Genomic DNA, 17,517 nt, shown 5'->3' on the forward strand with positions numbered 1-17,517 from the left:
CGCCAACTACTGGAAGTCGATAGTGAAAAATGTTAAGAGCTGTCGCTCGGAACTTGCTTGTGAACTGCTATCGGAATCGGAACACCGCTGGTTCAGGTGTCGCTTTTGGTAATTTCATAGCAATGTAGTTTATGTGTAGCAACTGTGTCGTCAGCGGGTAGTTAACATGTAAAAAAATTAATTCATAAACCTAATTTCATAAACAATACAATCAAGCTGACTACTAAAAGTTAACCAGTCTAGTAGAAAATAGATTCATTAATCAAATAAAATTATGTGAGCATAGCTGGGCGTTCGTTCTAGCTAGTAATATTCGACGGAATACCAAAATATAGCAATATGAACGACTATCCTCTTCGTTTGTTTTGTTTGCTGAAAGATGTGATAAAAACAAGTGCATTTTGGCTTAAAAGTATTGTCATTTATTGAAATAAGTATTGGCAAACACAATGCTAAGGCTAATGTAAGTTGGCAAAAGTGTCTTAAAACTAATTTGAGTATAACTCTCGCGTAATCTGTTCTTAACTTAATTTCGACATAAAAATATGTATAATCCGTATATGACACTCCAGATATGTGCGTAAGTATATAATGTATATTGTATCAAATGCTTTACCTATCCTTAACAAGTCTGTCCGTATCCTAGAGTTGTGCGAATCTCAAAAATCAGCCTTAAACTTAAACCTAATTACTGGTATAATATATAAATATCCTTAGGTCTAATCGTATCTGATCGCTTAAACCCAATACTGATTGCGTCGCAGCAAGGGATTCGTTGGCGGGGCCGAGGGCGGGGAGCTGACGGACCCTGAAATGCTCTGCGGCACGGAGGCATAGCCCGCAAAATCGTTGGCCATGTCGCAGGAGGAGCTCCAGGCGTCGTGATCCAAGTGATAGGGATTGTAGCGCTGCGGCAGCATCATCTGCTGCGGATCGCACTGATCATCGGTCTCATCCTCGTCCGGATCGTAGTCGGGAAACTCGTGCTTGTACGACTCCACTGGTATGATCTTGCAGTGCGGGATATTGCTGAAGCCAGGCAGCGGCGTGGAGTTCCCTGTGGCTGGCACGGAATCCGCCTCGGAGCTGGCATAGTGATGGCTGCTGTGGTGGTGATGGTGCTGCAGATGATGATGCTGTGGACTCACGGAGGTCAGGTCCGGTGGACAGGGCAGGGCTGGCGGTTGATCCTTCGATATGTCTGCCTTGTGTTTGCGCAGTTTTCGAACCTTATAGATCAGCACGACAAACACGAGACAGAAGAGGAGGATGAGGACGGCACAGGCCACGGCCAGGTAGTTAATGGATATCTCTGTGCTTCCCAGATGCACGGTCTCCGTTTCCTGCACGGGACTGCGGTACTCAATCGAAACAGTGGCCTGTGCGGGCTGCACTGTCTTGATGAGCAGCTGGTAGTCGAAGCTGTCGCTGTCGGCCTCTGTGGCGTCTACAGATTCGTTGGGCACAAAGTAGACCACGCCACTGCGGAGGTCCTTGTACGAGAAGATGTTCCTCGAGCGCTCGTTCTGGCCGTCGTTTGTGAGTCCTGTGCTGCGCATAATCTTCCGTATCTGCCCTGTGGCTGGCATTCGAGTGATCACAAACTTCGGATTGAACTTGTTCAGCTTCAGGGAGAGTGGATTGTCATTGTCCAGGGAGGTGCAGAGCTTGACCTTCCCTCCTCCAGCGGCAGTCGAACTGGACTCTGCCTCCTTCATGGCTATGTTGTTGATCTGAATGACGGGCTCCACGGCCATCACCACGTCCACCTGTGCCACATAGTTGGTCCCGGGGACATAGGCGCTCACCTGGAACGTGTCGTTGGATCGATTGAGATCCGTTTGCATGTAACTGATCTGCAGCGTCTCCAGCTGCTGCTGGGTGAACCTCAGCGTGGGCTGGTGCTTGAACACAATGATGCCGTAGAGCGGGGAATTGGTGATGTTGTACGACAATCGTTCCACCTGCACATTCGTGTGCAGGCCAATGTGCTGCAGCTTCATTGGGGCACTCGTAGCGCCTTGTTGCACACTCACTGGCAGCTGAATGGGCGCTGGCAGCAGGCTGATGGGCGCTATCTTGATGGTGAATATCTCATAGGCCGCATTCGACTGGCCATCGGAGACAGTGAAGCAGAAGGTGGTGGACTGCGGCATGCCGAAGTGCACATACACTATCCGATCGTTGTTAATGTCCGCCTGGGTGAACTGATTCGAGAAGGCCAGCAAATCCTCTGCCTGGCCATCGTTTGTGATCTTCTTGAGCACCCCCAGTGTGGGGCCACTCATCACATCGTAGATGATCTCCTCGGGCGGAGTGTCCGCATCTTCAGTGAGCAAATCATTTCGTGTTATCGTTCGATTTTCACCCTCCACCACCACCATTTGCGGTAGGTGGGTGATCAGATGGAAGGGTTGGTCGTTGATGGGATTAATCGAAACAGGGATCGTCAGATTGCAGAGGAATATATTGCTAAGGAAGGAGAAACATATCGTATTACTAAATGGGTTTATTTAATATCATTTAACTCACCCTTGAGTCAGATAAACAGACATGAGAATGGTATCCTCGAGCGTGTCCGAATGATCGTGAATGTAGTATACCTTTTTGGTAAAGAAATCACTGGGATGGTATCTCTGTATTGGCTTGAACTCATGGCCCAGTCCTATGCTGCCATGTGCGGGCTTCTGCACCGCTTCAATGAACAGCTCTGGATTATTAATGCCCGCGCGGGTCTTCAGATACTCGAGGATCTTTGAAAAGTCCAGCTTAATGGGCACCGAACCACCTTCATCTACTGTGATCTTTGAAACGGGGAGGAACCTCAAGAGACCACCAGATGACACTGATATTTCTATGTTGAATTTTTGATCCAACAGCCGATCGCTTCGCTCTGCCACCACATCGAAGTAGAACGAATCATTGATGCGGAACTCCATGATAACTGCCGTGTGCTCGTAGAAGATGTGTCCATTATCCACATCCGTTTGGGTGAATTCGGCGACTTCCTTGGTGAAACCATTGCCCACATACTCGTTCACGATGCGACCCAGACTCGGGGGCACTGTGATATTGTAGCGAATCTCCCGCTCCTCATCGGAGCACTTGAAATGCAAATGATCGCGCAGGATTTGCTTCTTTGTGAGTGGGAAAACATGCAAATTCTCATTGTGATCGGCCAGAATCTCGATGGGCTTAATCTCGATATTGAGCATCTGTGCGGTGGTATTGAACAGGCCATCGGTTACGACAAACGAGAGCTCGTTCTTGCGGGAGTTTGAATCGTGCATAAAGTAGATTTTCTCCCCATTGATTTGGCCTTGGGTAAACTGTTCGATTTTTTGTTGGGGTGCAGACTTTTCCGCCAGATATCCGCCGTAGATGTGGTGCACGATGTAGGTGAGATTCTCTGGTGGAGTATCGTAATCCTGGGCCACTAACGAAAGGGAAAAAACCTCTTATTAAAGAACAGGAAAGGTGTATAATACTTTACTTACATAGATCTGTATTCTTGATAACATAACGACCTCCATTCCACACTTGCAGACCCGTATTGGTGACCATCATGGGCTCCTCATCGTTCACGGGCACCACAGCAATTTCCAATTCGAACGGAACGCTCTCCTTGTTCCTTGCCATGGCCACCAGGGTGATGGTATCCGTGGAATTCTCGCTGCCGTTGTGGACATACTGGATGAAGCCCTGTTCGAGCTGTTTCTGGGTGAACCTCTTGACTTTTGAGTTCCCTGCGAGTATGTGTCCAGCAGATGGTGATATGGTCACTATATACTCCAGTATCTTGCCCCGATAGTACTCCGAATAGGGTTGCACATCTGTGGGATTGAGCAGCACTATCTTGCCCTCCACCACGGACACGATGTTCGAGTGCATATAGAGCTTCTCTGGTATGATGACGATCTTCAGCATCAGCTGGTGGAGCCATGTAATGCCATTGGTGGCATCGAAGACAAAGTAATCCGTTGATTGATTGACACCCGCTTGAATGTAGAACATCTTTTCGGTGTTTACCGACGACTGATCGAACACTTTGCAGTTGTATTCATCGTCAAAGGACATGGACTGCATTTCGAGATAGCCATGCATGGGCGATGAGGTTACCAGGAAAGTAATATCGCCAGGGGATATATTCGGATGCACTACCTGCAGAATAGAGGAGGTCTTTAGAATGAGTTTAAGTGAAAGTCAGTAAACCCACCTCTAGGACATCTCTGGATATAAGCACACTGGTGGACTCTTCCACATACAGCGTATGATTCTGTTTGACCTGCAGGGGCTCCCAATAGGCAGAGGGATATATCCTGAAAACGACCTCACCTTCAGCTGTGATGTTTTTAATGTGGACTCGATATCTATTTTGGGTTAAAAGAAACCTTGATGTATTCCGAAATTTGGAGGTTCTTTCCTTAATTCTCACCTAACTTTATCCATCGATGCAATTTCTGTATTCCAATAGACCAATCTCTCCCGTTCAATATCCAAATGAGTGAAGTTACTTAAGGAAGTATAATTTGTGGCCTTGTAGATCATAGTACCATTCTGTTCCCCATCTGCGCCACTTTGTTGCCTGCCCAGATACATGAGTATCCCATAAGAAGGAGGCTTGATCACTTCGTAGTAGATCTCATCCAGTTTCATATCCAAATTGGTTTCCAGCACGAAATCGGGGTTTTTGAGCACCACAAACTTTCCCTCTTGGGCTATGGAGGCGTTTGTGGGCAGCATTGAGACAAATGGATCCGAGGCGAGGATCTCCAGCAGACCATTAACCTCATGCTGTCGGTCGGTGACTATGAATGACGCTGTGCCCGCGTCGGGTCCCGTGTGCTGGAACATAATCCTGCGATTCGCTATATCATCCTGACTGAAACTGTCGATATACTGTCCGGACTTGTAGAAGGCACCGTTTGTGCTCGAGACATGGATGTAGTGGATGTCCGTGTGGTTGGTGTTCACATCAGCATCCAGGTACTGAAGCACTGTGGGATTGAGGGTGCGAATGCCATTCCTTACCACATGAAAGACCCGCTCCACTGCCGTGCGATACGGCTCGTTGTCGTTGACCAGCTTGATGCGCACTTCCATGCTGGACACAAACTGAAGATCCGTTTCATCGCCCGAGAGGATGAGCAACTCAAAGGAGTCCTTCGTAGACTCTGTATCATCGTGACAGTAGTAGATATCATTCCGAAAGAGCTGCTCGAGGGTAAACATATCTACGGGGGTGGTTAGACCCGTCTGTTCGTCGTATTTGCAGATGACACCATGCTCTGGACTCGCGGAGACCAGGAACTGCAGACTCTCGTAGATGTTGAAGCGGATGCCAAAGTGATTCTTGGTGATCAGTGCCCGTTCTCCCTCCTGCACTTGCAGCACTTCGCGGGCCTGATAGGCGAGCTTGCTGATTAGCTCTTCGGGGGGTCTGTAGGCAATCTCCAGTGTTCCTTCCACATCATCGCACTCCGCCACGGAGACCACAAACTCCAGACGATCGCTGAAGCTGGAGTAGCTCGTGTGATGGGTCCTATACCGTATGCGTCGTTTGTCAATGTCCTGTTGGGTAAACGAATCCATTTGCTTCGCCGCCTTGCGCGATCCCTCCACAAAGATCCCCCCATAACGGGTCGGCTGGACAATCTTGTAGATCACGCTGCGCGGGAAGCTCCCAATGGGTGTGGTACCATAGGACAGCATCTCGTTGGTCAGCAGAACGTCCCGCGTCCCATTGATGGCAATCAAAGATGGACTGCTGCTGGTTATGCGAAGGCGCGTGAATGTGATGCGGAAGTCGAACGTTTGCGTGGTCACAAAGCCAAACGAGGCAATAAACTGTTGTAGAAAGTGAAATCAATGCAAATTTATTGTCTACACTGTGCAACAGGAATGGGGTTTAGCAGAGAGTTCAAATGATTGGAAGTTTTCGTATAGTTTAAGCTAGTTTTGGAATTGGGGGGAGGACGCATCAGTTGATGAAAACCAAACTTAGGTAAGATAAAGGATGAAATGAAATATGATTATTAATGAAAAGTCCTAGATGAAAGCAATGTGTTTCTATGATAAGAAGCTAGAATAGTCAATAAGAATTTCCCGTATAAATACGAGTCTAGAATATATAGAAGCTCAGAACAGAGTATATCATTGGTGGGCAGGCTTTTCGAATTTGTTCAAGAACAACAAAAAAACAGCCCTTATTAGTGAAACTCGAGGTGAGCATTAATTTCGCCTTGTTGGGCACACGATATGTATGCTCTTTTTGGTTTCTCGGGACCGTGCCACCGCTATCTGTCGTCGGCTGTCGCAGAACATATCTTGTATCAAATCTGTTGCGTCATTAACGCGACATGTAATTTGTTTATGCATTCGACATTTGAAAGGATTCTATTAAATTTGGTATACTCCAAGTTGAGAGGTTTTATAAAGTAAGGTAGGGTCTTTCCCATTTCAAAACCTTTGTAAACTAGTGTTGGCGTTTTGCCCATTTATGGTATTGATTTGGTTTTTCTATTACGATAGAGTACGAGTACACACCTTAAATTCGTCTTGCCAAGGGAAATCGCTGTTGTGGAGATAGCGTATGTGGCCGAGCAGCAGCTGGCTATCGCTGAACCAGTCCACGTTCACCCAGGAGCCATCAATCTGTCGCAGCCGCTGCAGCACTCCATGCTGCGGTGCCTTGACCACATCGTAGCGTATGTCTATGTGCTCGTCCACGGCATTGGTGCCAATCGAGAGATTCGCGGGCGTCAAGAGCAGCCAGCTCTTGTGTATCATGATCAGGCCCGTGTTGTTGACCAGCCGCAGCTCCAGAGGATGCACCGAAACGGGCAGATAGACGGTATCGCTCGTTTCGATGCCATCGGAGACATGCAGCTGCAGCTGATAGCTGAAGGACTCCGCTGTGGTGGAGTTGTACTGATACGAAACCTTGCCCTCATTCACATCAGCCTGGGAAAAGGTCGACGTGGCGACGCCTCCGACCATGAAGCAGCCGAAGGTCTCTTGGGGATTCGCGGAGGGCAGAATGGTGTAGATCAGAGTGTGCGGCTCGCTATCGGGATCATCGATGTTGAACAAGTCCACATCCAGCACCCGTTCGATGCCCTCGATCACCCTGAGGATTTTGTGCAAGTGGAGCCTCAGCTGCGGTGGATCGTTCACTGGCGTGATATTCGCATGGAGCAGGAACCGGTGCTTGCCGAGTATGTTCTCGGGTATCTTGTGGATGTCGCCATAGATCTGCATATCCAGGGTGGCATGGTCGTTGAAGTTCTCCATGCCGTTGTGGACATACTTGAGCTTATCAGTGGCCAGATCTACTAGATTGAAAGTCCGGCAGACCACAAAGTTGGATTTCTCCGCTGAATACTGCAGCAGTTGTCCGTACTTGGGCTGCTGCACCACATTGAAGATGATGGACTGCTCATTGAGGCTGGGATACCGCCGCAGATCGAGTATGACGTCTATGAAATGGTGTGACAAGAAGGCAGTGCCACCTTCCAGGAGTTGCATGGGTGAGACGTACAGGAGTTCCAGTTCCGGACTGGTTTCAGTGAAGATCTGTAAGAGAAGAGGTCAGATATACCCAAAAAGAAATACCTACATATAAAGGGGGGGACCTACCTTAAAGGGCCCCTGGAAATCCGCCTTGATGCAGTAGGACTGATCGCAGTAGCATATAAACTCATCCACACCATGCTGACTGCAAATACCACTCTTCAGGCAGGGATTGTACTCCAGACAGGGATACTTCCACAGGCAGTTGAGGGCCAGGTTCCGCGATATGCTCATTTCGCCGAAGCCCAAAGGCAGATCGTTTACCATTAGATCGCGCATGCAGCCCTTGAAGCTGATCTCATTGATGCGCAGTCCCTTGCCGATCAGACGGCGGCGCATCTCCTCCTGCACGCCGCCAAAGAACACGCTCTTCTCGAGATTAATGCTCGCTTTGGTCTCGTTAGCGTGTGCCCCGCGATAGCCGCTGGTGGCATCGTCCAGATGCAGCTCTGCCATGGCTCCATTATAGCGGAGGAGCACACGATGCCATTTGCCGTCAGATATGGACTCATTTGTCATGAACTGCACAAGACTGCCAGCCTTGTTGAAGGTCACTTTCAGGCGATGATCCTCGATCTCGAGGAGTATGAAATCAAAGCCGCCATTGAAGTAGATGATCCCAGCACTGGCCATCGTGCGGAATTGCAAAGAGAGGCTGTAAATAAACGGAAGATTAGCTTTAATCTGGAATGGCAACGGGAATGCCCCTCCAGAACTTACGTTTCTCCTGTGGCATGGGATTCTTTAAGCATCAGCGCGTATGAATCATTCTTTAGAAAACTAATGCTATCTTTAATGCCCCCATCGAATTCTGTGCTGCAGGTCCAGGATACACCCGTGCTGGTGGTGTGACCCGTCCGATCCTTGGCCCGCTTGATGATGTTGATATTGTTATAAAAGACCTACAGAAAAAGGAATATGTTCAATAGAGAGAAACTTTATGCCTAGAGGCTTGTTGTTTGTCACTCACATCCGATATGCAGCCACGAAAACCAATCACATCATTCAAAAACTCGGCCGTAAAGTCCCCCACGCCACCCAGAAAGGTGCCAAAATGTATGTTCAGCGCCAACATTTCCCCAGGAAGCTGTTTTCGCATTATATAGCCATCCACCTGTAGGGTGATGTTGTTCTCAAACCGCTGCACAGCCACATCGTGCCACTCCAGGTCGTTTAGCTTTTGTTTCTTGGGGGAACGCAACTGCGAACGGAATAACGCTTAGAGGTGGAGATGGAGGTATAACAGAATGCATCTGAGTGTCTTACCTGGACCACATCCCGTTCGATTTTATAGCTGAAAGTTATGAGACCGCTCTCGAGGCGCAGCAGGCAGTAATCGGTTCGTCCGGCGGCGAGGAACAGGAAGGCGTTCTCCTGTTTGGTGCGAAACTTGACGCGTATGTTTGTTGACATTTTGGCCTCCTGCAGCGGCATGGAGACATAGCCATCTCCATACAGAGAGACTACAGACGTGTGGATGTGGGTGTAGCACAGAAAATAAAGAAATTGTTAGAGATACAGATACAGCTGTTGAGATACACTATCCATAAATGGGAGCAATTGGCAATCTGCTGGAATCCGTATACAAATTTGCCCAGAGAACCAGACCTCTAGCCAGCTGTCAGTCTGTCAATCAAACGTCTGTCGAGGTTACCCCAGTCAGTCATTCACTCAGTCATCCATCTATCTATCTGGCTATCTATTGAGATCCATCTTGTATCGTTTGCATCTTGATTTTGCTTAATTACTTGCGTGCCTGCCTTGCTGTTGGCTGTTGCCTGTTGGCCCCAATCGAACGTGCTTTTTTCTTGAGAAAAAGAGTATGACAAAATCGAACGAGATCTGAATAATTTCCCCATTTGCTGTTGTTCTGGAGCCCACCTCGTAAAAATTGCATGATTAATGCTTCTCGAAATTCCGCTTGTACGCTTGTGCAATAAATTATTTTCGAAAGACATTTGTCAAAACATGAAACTGAACTTTTCGTTGAGATATTTTAAGAATTTCCTCACTCAAAACAATTCACTTCCAAAAGCGAAGACATTTGTCGTGTTATATTTGTTTATGGGTTTTCCCTAATGCATGGACGGACGGACATCCATACGAGTATGTTTATGTATGTATTGACCTAACCCACATAGAAAATGTAGGGGAACAGTTGCATACGAATGGCAGACAAACAGCAGAAACAACAGAGGGCCAGATAAAACGCCAATTAGCAGCAATCAGGCGTCAAAGAGGAAAACCTACAGCAAAAACACTTTCCCATCTGTGAGGAGACCAATGCATTTTGACCTACATTAGGAGAACGGCTGCTGTTTCTTCTGTTTATACCCGATACTCAAAATGAGTATTGGGGTATATTAGATTTGTGGTGAAAGTAGATGTGTGTAACGTCCAGAAGGAATCGTTTCCGACCCCATAAAGTATATATATTCTTGATCAGCATCAATAGCCGAGTCGATTGAGCCATGTCTGTCTGTCCGTCTGTCCGTCCGTCCGTCTGTCCGTCTGTCCGTCCGTCCGTCTGTCCGTCTGTCCGTCTGTCCGTCTGTCCGTCCCCTTCAGCGCCTAATGCTCAAAGACTATAAGAGCTAGAGCAACGATGTTTTGGATCCAGACTTCTGTGATATGTCACTGCTCCAAAAATATTTCAAAACTTTGCCCCGCCCACTTCCGCCCCCACAAAGGGCGAAAATCTGTGGCATCCACAATTTTGACGATACCAGAAAACTAAAAACGCAGAATCGTAGAAGATGACTATATCTTCAAGAGTGCAAAATCTGAACCAAATCGTATAATTATTATAGCCAGAATCACGAAAACAATTTCACTCTTTCTCGCTCTGTCTCACTCTAACACACAGGTTTCATGGTCGGTTTTGCCAATTACAAAATATGAGTTCAAGGATCTCAGAACCCATAAAAGCTAGAGCAACCAAATTTGGTATCCACACTCCTGTGATATCGGACCTTGACCGTTTCCTGTCCAAATTTCGCCACACCCCCTTCCGCCCCCGCACAGGACGAAAATCTGGGGCAACCACAAATCTCAGAGACTATTAAGGCTAGAGTAACCAAATTTGGTACACACACTCCTTTAAGATGTCACTATAAAACGTATATCTCAGAATTTCGCCCCACCCCCATCCGCCCCCACAAAGGACGAAAATCTGTTGCATCCACAATATTGCAGATTCGAGAAAACTAAAAACGCAGAATCATAGATAATGACCATATCTATTAGATTGCTGAATCTGGATCAGATTTTTATAGCCAAAAGGAACAAATCAATTTGCAGTGGCTACGCAGCGCCCGACGTCACGCTCAGACTGATTTTCTGTCTCTCTCGCACACACTCTTTGTCGTGTCGCTTAATATTAGCGCCATCTGCCGGAGGAGAGCCATACTGACTTAGTATCGGGTATAACTGTAGAGTTGCGGTGACCGCAGCAACTCACAACGTTCCCCCTCGTTTTTTTTTGTTTTCTCTGTTTCTGCTACTTTTGATGATGCTGCCTCATGCGATGCGCGTGCCTCAAACCAAAACAAAGCCGCACCAAAGACGCGGAGGCGTTATCGTTGACTAAACAATAATACAACAGCCAGCAAAATGGGGAATAATCGACTGAAGGGTAGGCTAAGGGCCTTTGTTGCAGACATAAATGCATGACATAGTGAAATGATTGTCATAAAAGCATAAGATGTATCCATCTTATGGATCGTTGAAAATTTGGTTAATGGAATATTGGCATATTTATTCCCACATGTTTTTCCTGCCTAGCTATAGAGATTTCTATCTCTACTTATGAACAGAAATTCTAGAGCTCTGTCAAAATATCTTAAGAAACACAAATATGTTTGCACTTAGACCTTCCTCTTAGCCCATCAATCATACCTATGACTGGTATGTATTTCATGTTCATATTCATATTCTACGTACCTATAGCTAATGGATATAGAACAAATCTTGGCTAGGGAAAGTGATATTTTCTTTCACTACTGAATAGATATTTTAGAGCTCAAATATTTACAAAAAAGCTACCCGTGTGGGAGATTTGTATTCTTATGACACCTATAATTGTAATACTCATGATACGACTGTTGCTGACAAAAATTCTCCTTTAAATTCCAGACTTTTGTCTGCTTTTGTGTGAGTGCATGGGCATCAAAAGTGCCTTTCAGGAAGTTGGTTGGACGCTGAACAATAAATGCAATTTGCAACAACAAAATGTGGTGCAGTCGGAGGGAGTCCACACGTCAGGCGTCATTCCGAATGTCGGCCAGCAACAAATGAGACATCATCGGGCAGCATCGACCAAAAATGGGGAAAAACATCAGAGGCGGGCGCGCGTTGCACGTTGCACATTGCAAGAATTATGGCAACAGATGCTTTGGCCATGCCACCCACTCCCCACTCCCCACCAGCATCAGCAGCACCAGCACTGCCCCACACAACTCCCTAGTCTCCATTCCCCATTCCCCATTTCCCCATTCAAATGCTAAATTTATGTTCATTTTTGATGCCACTCGAAGCAAATGAAAGAGAGAGAGAGAGAGAGCTGGGAGTCCACAGAGGGAGAGGTATGTTGTAGGTAGCCAGCGAATATTTATGTTATGGCCGATGTTTATTTTATTTGAGTTATATGTCGCCCGTTGTCCCCATACGAACGCTTTATAGTTATTCGCTTTTGTGTATATTTTATGGCTTTTTTCTCTACGAGTGTACGAGTGTATTTGCCTCTCGTTTTGGTCTTTTAATTAATGCTCCTTTGGTGGGCCGCAGTCGCGATGAAGTTTCTGGTTGCGGGCCATTCATTAAAAATTTATCTGACATTGGCAATATATAAATTTCTGCTGTTGTTGTGTTGTGTTGTATGCTGTATGGTGTATGGTCTTCGTTTTTCATTTCATTTCATTTCACTAATAATGTCAAAGTTTATTAGTGGCGCATGTGATTTGTGGGCTTATTACGTGCTCTCGTGTGGATTTTTGTTGCAAGTTGCAGTTTCGTATATTTATGGAGTCCGAGAGGCTCTGTTTATTGACATTAATGGGCAAATTGACGATGGCGATGGCTCCCGCCAAATGAATGATTTCTACTTTATAGGCTAAGTGATTTTCCTGGCAATCGGGGTGGCCAGAGACACTAAGTAGACTCTTCAAAAGAAAGTTTTATGTGCCTTTTATCAAAAGAAGCTTTCTTCTTTAATCATTAATAATTGCACCTTTTCTGTTTTAGTATTTGACCATAAAATGGTGATGCTTTCGTCGAAATTGCGTACAGATGACACACATAATTGATACATAATTTTGTACTGTACTTTTTTAACAATATTTATGTATTTTCTTTAAAATCATGCGGCATTCCGTAGAGTAAACTAGAGTATTTCTAAAGAATTTGCTCCTGAATATTGTTCCTTGATCCTTCATTATTTTGTTGTTTAATTTCCTATTGAAAGCTGTGATTCATTCTATATGTTCTACTATTCCTCAAGAACTCTAACTTAAGTAGAAAGAAAATATAGACTTTTGCACCACACAGATTTCTGCACACTTCCTGCCCATTTCACATATGTAGATTCCTATCTATTTCTGAGAAACAAGTAATCCCCTAGGATTCCTCCCTCAATTCCTTCTCTGATCATAATCATTGTACTACTCATCAGGCTGGTAGTTTGCTCAACCATTCTACGCATTCTATAGCCCCATTGGGCGGCTCAAGAGATCAATCTAAATCAAATAAAAACCGCATGGAAGAAAGCCATTTGCCTGGGCATTTCCTTGGGCATTTCCCTCGGTTTTATGGCCGCCTTTCCATGGGAGAACATGTGTCGCTATCGCTAATGTCTTCTCTTTCGCCCTAATTAGACTCCGGGGCCGCATTAAATTCAATTATATGTGGAGGCCAGCTTCAGAGGCTTACCCTTTCGCCGACCGACCGACCGACCGACCATCGACAGTTGAGGATCGACAAGTCATAAAGACAAATTTTCTCATGACTCAGGCAGAAGCAAGGGGAAAGGGAGGGTGGATCAACGTCGTCGCCAAAATAAATTGTCTCATTTTATATGCAACCGTTTTCGATACCCTTTGAAGAAGGGGAAGTCGACTTTGAAGCAGAGAATGAAGTATCTGCAGGGCTATAGAGTGTGAGTAGATATAACATATCTTCATTGCAACTACTTTCCTTGGACCTCTTACAAAATGCACTTTTAAAAGCCTCTTTTACCGCCTAAATCGTATCCCTAGATGGCTACCATAAGAAACATGTATCTGCAAGAGTATCTATAGCTTCGACCTGTCTAAAGCCTAGTAGTTCCCTCTTGTTGCAGTTAGCATTGAGAATCAAGCATGTGTTGATATGTATATTGCAAATGCAAATGAATAATCAAAAGAGGAGACACACACAGCACAGCATATGGCGCGCACCAGATACAGATGCACATATACACACTCACACCGATGGAGATATAGATACGTTTGTATCTGCAAAAGTATACATTGAATTTGGCACATCTCTTTTTGGGTTTTGCGCCTGTAAATGATTTACATTTAACGTATAAATAAAATAAAATATATCTACTAAAAATCAAATGAAGCATACAAAAAAATAACAAAATAAAACCATTTTCGCGCCTCTTCTGGATGATTCATGTTTTGGCTTCTTTAGCCGCCCCCTTCCACTGCCAAGTGACGTCACATGCCAACTAAAAATATCATTAAAAATACATTTGCGCCAAGACCAAAATATATATACAATACACTCCGCTCCTCTAGATATAGGAAAATTAAGAGCATGCTTGGAATAGCATTTGCGCGGCGGGTTGTATGCCGCCTCAGACCACGCCGCAGTCGGAGATATATGTATGTATAGCCGGCGTAGAGTCCCCGACAGCCAAATACTTCAGCAAACGACAAAGGCAACCAACTCGAAGGCAAAGACGACAACAACAGCAACGAGAAGAGAAGAGAAGAGAAAAGTGCGCCCCAAGTCAAATGTCAAGCGTGAAAAATGCGTTAAGTGCACTGCTGCGGCGCATTGTAGTTAAGTAGTGGGATTTTATGGGCCGGCCATGGGGTTACCATGGAGCATTGCGAATGCAAAACTATATCCACAGACAGCCACGGGAAGAAACAACCGAATACAGCGACCAGTTGGTCAAAGTTGTAGCAGAAATTGATTGAAATATTGTATATAGGCGGGGATTTACGGTGGAATATAAATAAAGGTCAAACTCTGGGGTTTTAGGGAAAGTTTGAAAACAGTTACTGTTCAACGGGCTGCCTTTAAGGGAAAAAGTTTTCCCGTATCCCAGGAAATATACTTTTAAAAAGGTTCTAAATATGTTCTTAGGGTGGGTATTTATTGGGAACTTAATTGCTGTTAAATTTCTAATCTCAACAATTTGAGAGGGTTTAAGTTTCAGTGTTATCTGAACTTTCCTTAGCTTCCAATAGAAATTATTCAATTAAAGTTCATCTATAAAAAGAGATTACAGACATTAAAAGAGAGCTCTATTATCAATAAATGTAAGCCAAGCCCTTTACTGTCTGCCTGCACGCACACAACCAAGACACTGCATTGCATTAGTATAAGTAAGCTTTCAAAAGCACCCTTTGAAACCGCACTTCTGAGAGCTTTTGAATATCCATGAGATCTGTCTATGTGAAAGTTCTACAAACCCAATTTTTACGGACAATTTCACTCGATCGCATCCACAGTGACTGGCTGGCTGTTCGGCACACGCGGATAACACCAAAATGTATGTGGCATTGCACCATTTGCAACTCTTTATTTTGACTTTTATTTATGTGTGTTTCGATGGCAGCCAAAGTAAATGCAATCTGCTTCTGCTTCTGCTTCTACTTCTACTTCGGCTTCTGCTTTTGGTCCCCTTATTTTTTGCGGCCAATTCGTGGCTGGCCATATTTGTAATGAGCATAAATCGTGCGTTGATCATTTGCCATGATAAATCTCATGTTTATGCGGGGTATTAAATTCTGTAGCGCGTATCTTTTTAGCTACCTGACTGTCGTAACATTTAATTAACTGTACGTTCTGTTCGGTTCGGTTCGGTTCGGTTCTGGATCCCCAGTCCCATAACTACGGAGAGACTCACCTTTCATGGCAGCGACAGTTTGGCAGCCGCCGTGGAGCAATTGCACCACCGCCAGCAGCAGCAGCAGCGGCAGTGGCAGCGGCAGCGGCAGTCCTAATCCACAGAGGCGCGACATTCCGTTGCAGCTGCTTTGAAGTTGCAAGAAGATACAGGAGACTCTGTCAGAGGGGGTGCCAGAAGGGGGCCTCCTCCTCCTCCTCTTTCTCTGACCCGGAACCCCAAGTGCCACGAAGAAGAGTTTCGTTCAGTTTTCCTTCGGCTTCAGCTTCAGCTACAGCTACAGCTTCTTCTCGTTTCGTTTTGTATTTCGTTTTTGTTTTTCGTCTTTAATAATTTTGCGTGTTAATTGATTTTTCATGGGGCCACGCATCCGTCGTCGGTCTGCAATAGTCTGGGGCCTCATAAAAATAGCATCATCGGAGGTGGAGGTGGAGGCTGAGGAGGCATCGACTCTTACTGCGACACAGCATCACGTCCTGGGCCTATGGCTACATAGACAGATGCTGCATGTCATTTCGTTGACAGAACTCATGCGTTTTCCTTCCAAGGGGGCCACAGAGAGGGGTATGGGGCAGGGAAGAACCGACAACCGGCAACCGGCAACCGGCAGAAGTTCCTCCAACGGAACACTGACTGACAGACAGCCTTTGAAGCGGCTGTGCTGCTCTTAATTTCCTATCCGTGTACTCGTATAATGTGTTTGATTCCAACTTTCGCTTGATTACGTTTCAATTTCGTTCACGTTTTATCATAAACACATTCGCCCGATGTCGGCGACGACTGATGGGTTTAGCGTTTTCTCTTTCTATGTCTCTGCTATTGCACTTCACTGTAATTGAAAATGGATCTATCAGAATTTTCAGACACACAAACACCTCTTTCATTTTGCATTTAACCATAATTTATTGAGATTTTTATGACACACTTGATGAACATTTAAATGGTCCGTTGGGAGAGACTTTTTAAAGACTTTGAATGTCTAGATTGAGTGCTTTTTGGTTGGGGTTTTTAGTGCTGTTTTGTTTTATTATATTCATCAAATTTTGACTAGGTTTGGAATTTTTATTTTGTATATTTTTCATTTGCAGATATGTTTTTTTGAGGAAGTTTTCTTTAACATATTCCTTTCACTTTTATTTGCCAATTTGGCACCCACATTTTCCCTAGTTTTCGTTTTGTTTTTATTCAGTTTTTATGTCTGTTTTTGTTCAATTTTATACACATCGTCTCCTCCATCTCTCTAGTCATGGGTTTGCTATTTTAATTGCCAAAGATCTTAACCAAAAACAAATCTCCGAATAATTCCCGGCAAAGATTCAAGTGCTCGAAACCTCTACAACATTGGAGGGCTATATATACCTATCCATATACATATACGTATGTATATATCATTGATTAGCGTATCTAGATACTTTATGGACACTTAATTGAGTTGCTGCCCCAGCGATGTGCCTCCACTTCAGCTGAAAATTGCTGCACAGTGTCCGCATTGGAGTTGAGTACAATTTATTGTATTTGTATTTTTTGTTTTTTTTTGGGATACCAAGCGAAGAGGGACGCCCCATAAAAAGCCGCCTTAAGTGGCCTGCCCGGGCCAGGGCTTATGAGAGATTTCTGTCTGTCTTGCAGCTAAAGTGGAATTTCTAGTTCAAGATTTTGCAACTGCAGTCAAAGTTCATGTTCATGCTCATGTGGAATGGGAATAGATCGAGGAATGAGGGGTACTCCCAAAATAGGGCGAAACACTTTCAAGTGTAGAATGCAAATCCAGAGAGACAGACTCGCGCCCTGTCCCCTGGGAGAAATCCACGGAAAATATCCCT

At 45.2% G+C, this 17,517-nt stretch overlaps 1 protein-coding gene across 1 annotated transcript; it reads right to left on the minus strand.

Annotated features, from left to right (window-relative positions):
• Positions 1 to 399: 399 nt before the first annotated feature.
• Positions 400 to 16,035, minus strand: kon (chondroitin sulfate proteoglycan 4-like protein). Its single transcript, XM_033381120.1, has 11 exons — positions 15,695 to 16,035; positions 8,839 to 9,035; positions 8,543 to 8,773; positions 8,293 to 8,474; positions 7,639 to 8,227; positions 6,547 to 7,575; positions 4,436 to 5,847; positions 4,217 to 4,370; positions 3,498 to 4,161; positions 2,533 to 3,436; positions 400 to 2,472 (listed from the first exon to the last, which is right to left on the minus strand). The coding sequence occupies exons 1-11, from the start codon at positions 15,807 to 15,809 to the stop codon at positions 738 to 740; spliced, it is 7,212 nt and encodes a 2,403-aa protein (XP_033237011.1). The 5' UTR covers positions 15,810 to 16,035; the 3' UTR covers positions 400 to 737.
• Between the last annotated feature and the right edge of the window lie 1,482 nt (positions 16,036 to 17,517).

This window comes from Drosophila pseudoobscura, chromosome 4, assembly GCF_009870125.1.
Source record: "Drosophila pseudoobscura strain MV-25-SWS-2005 chromosome 4, UCI_Dpse_MV25, whole genome shotgun sequence".
Lineage (NCBI taxonomy): Eukaryota > Metazoa > Arthropoda > Insecta > Diptera > Drosophilidae > Drosophila > Drosophila pseudoobscura.